At 40.8% G+C, this 2099-nt stretch overlaps 1 protein-coding gene across 1 annotated transcript in view; it reads left to right on the top strand.

Annotated features, from left to right (window-relative positions):
• Positions 1-490: 490 nt before the first annotated feature.
• LOC102198433 (transmembrane and TPR repeat-containing protein 1-like) overlaps positions 491-2099 on the top strand; it is a 38372-nt gene continuing 36763 nt past the window's right edge. The window contains exon 1 of the mRNA XM_005733227.1: positions 491-609. Coding sequence (XP_005733284.1) covers positions 602-609 — 8 coding nt within the window. The 5' untranslated portion in view covers positions 491-601. The remainder of the gene's footprint in view (positions 610-2099) is intronic.

Below are 2099 nucleotides of genomic sequence, written 5' to 3'. Positions count from 1 at the left end.
TGACACTGAAGTAAACAGTGATGTTCCTCAGCAAGTCCTAAGGAAATCTTTTTTTCCTCCAGTTTAAATTTGTGGATAACTGACATGCTGACAATGGAGCTAATCTTCAGGAGGTGATATGTTTCATGAGTTTTAAATTGTGTGTATTGTGTTTGTCTTGGTAGACGTTTGTTGACTTTTGGTCCCATTTTGTAGTAACTCAGCCTTACAGATATATTCTTCTCTTCCACCTCCTCAGAAACAGTGGATTATGCTCTGATACGTCTGCTCTTCCTTTCTTTCACCCTTTGATTCTATGCCGGTCTTCAGTGTTGATAAATAAATAGTCTGTTCTCAAGTGTATTTGATGTGTTATTGAGTAATGTACATAGTTTTTCTGCCAAATGAATAAACTTCTCACACATGGTGTTTGAAGCTTCTTCACTTGGAACTTTTTGGTTTGATTTGTTTGCTGTGACTGTGCTCATCTCTCTCTCTTTTTCCACAGAGGCGAGACAGTAGGGAGGTGTTGGTGGGATTGTTGTTTCTGGTGTTTCCCTTCATTCCTGCCAGTAACCTGTTCTTTAGGGTTGGATTTGTCGTGGCTGAAAGGGTTCTCTACATGCCGAGGTGAGTGCGTGTCAGACTATTGGCAATTGATTACTAATTGCACAGCTCTACATCTGATGTTTGTTTGCTTTAAAAAACAATGATATCTTTTTGTGGAGATGGTTTGCCTTGGTCTAATAAATTACCTTTGACACAATGTGATATTCAATAATAATAATAACTATTATTATTGTTATTATGATGATTATTATTACCTCTTAAGCATTATTTAGCTTTTCAAAAATAAGCCACAAAAAGCTCAATTAGAATTTGTATGTTAGGAAAACAAAAATAATAAATCACAGATTTAAGCTTTAGCCTTAATGTAAACATATTCTAGCATTTCTCATCTTACCTGACAAACCAAGTGCTCTGTCACGGGACCGAGTGGTCTGTACTGAACTGAACTCAGGTGCAGAAACCCAGAACAGAGACGAGACAGTAGGTGGTTCAACAATATTTTATTAGACTTAAGCTCTGTAAATGTGGCAAGGACAAAAGCAATAAAACGTAGAGCTTGGCGCGGCCTGGAAAAAGTGGCTAGGGGAATGCAGAACTAGGGCGAGGAAACGGGGCCTAAGATGCAGACTGAAGCTGGGCAGGAAACAGTCATATTGCAGTAGGGGAGACAGAGTGTTGAGAGGGGGGGTGACGAGAATCCAGGGGAGCTGAATGGCGTGGAAAGGCTGACCTGAGATCCGGTGTCTTCAGATGGAGTGTGATGGCAGGCAGGCAGGTGAGGCATAGAGTGATTTTCAGAATGATGGTATCCTGAGTCCGAAGGGAGAGCATGAGCCAAGACAAATCCAGGAAATGGGTCGATGACAAACTGGCGTTAAATGAATGTCAGCATGTGGCTTAAATCACTCTGGCTTGATTGCCTGCAATTGGCTCCAGGTGTGCAGGAGCTGGAGGAGGTGGCCCTGTCCAGGGGCGGATCCCAGGTAGGTTCAGGAGCCTCATGGAAATTCCAGCCATGACATGCTCTTTGTCCTTCACCTGTATTTGTCTTTTTCTTCTGGCCTGTTAGTACTTTTTTCAGAAGAACTTTGAGTCCAAATGTTTTTTTAAACTTATATTTGCAAAAAACAAACAAACCAAAAACTACTTTTCAGCTACCCGCTTGTTTTAGCCTCAGCATCGCGTTTTATTTTGCTTTAATTTATTTATTTATAAACCCCCTTTTCTGGATTCATCCTTGGACCATGGACAATAATTTAAGTTTCTTCAGTCAAAACTTTCTCCTTTCTTGTCTTAGTGGTGTAGGCTTCTCTCTTACAACATAATCACAAGTCTCTTCAGTTTACTTCAAGGTAAACTTTTTTCCTTATATAGGGTTGTGGGTTGTGGCTGTATACAGCTAGTATGTACAGGATGGGCCATTTATATAGATACACCGTAACAACATGGGAATGGTTGGTGATATTAAAGTCCTGTTTGTGGCACATTAGTATATGTGAGGGGGCAAACTCCTCAAGATGGGTGGTGACCATGGTGGCCATTTAGAAGTC

This window comes from Pundamilia nyererei, unplaced genomic scaffold (assembly GCF_000239375.1).
Source record: "Pundamilia nyererei isolate P.nyererei 1_Seehausen unplaced genomic scaffold, PunNye1.0 scaffold00050, whole genome shotgun sequence".
NCBI classification, from domain to species: Eukaryota; Metazoa; Chordata; class Actinopteri; order Cichliformes; family Cichlidae; genus Pundamilia; species Pundamilia nyererei.
The sequence above is the reverse complement of the archived record's forward strand: the minus strand, read 5'-3'. Positions and strand labels throughout refer to the sequence as shown.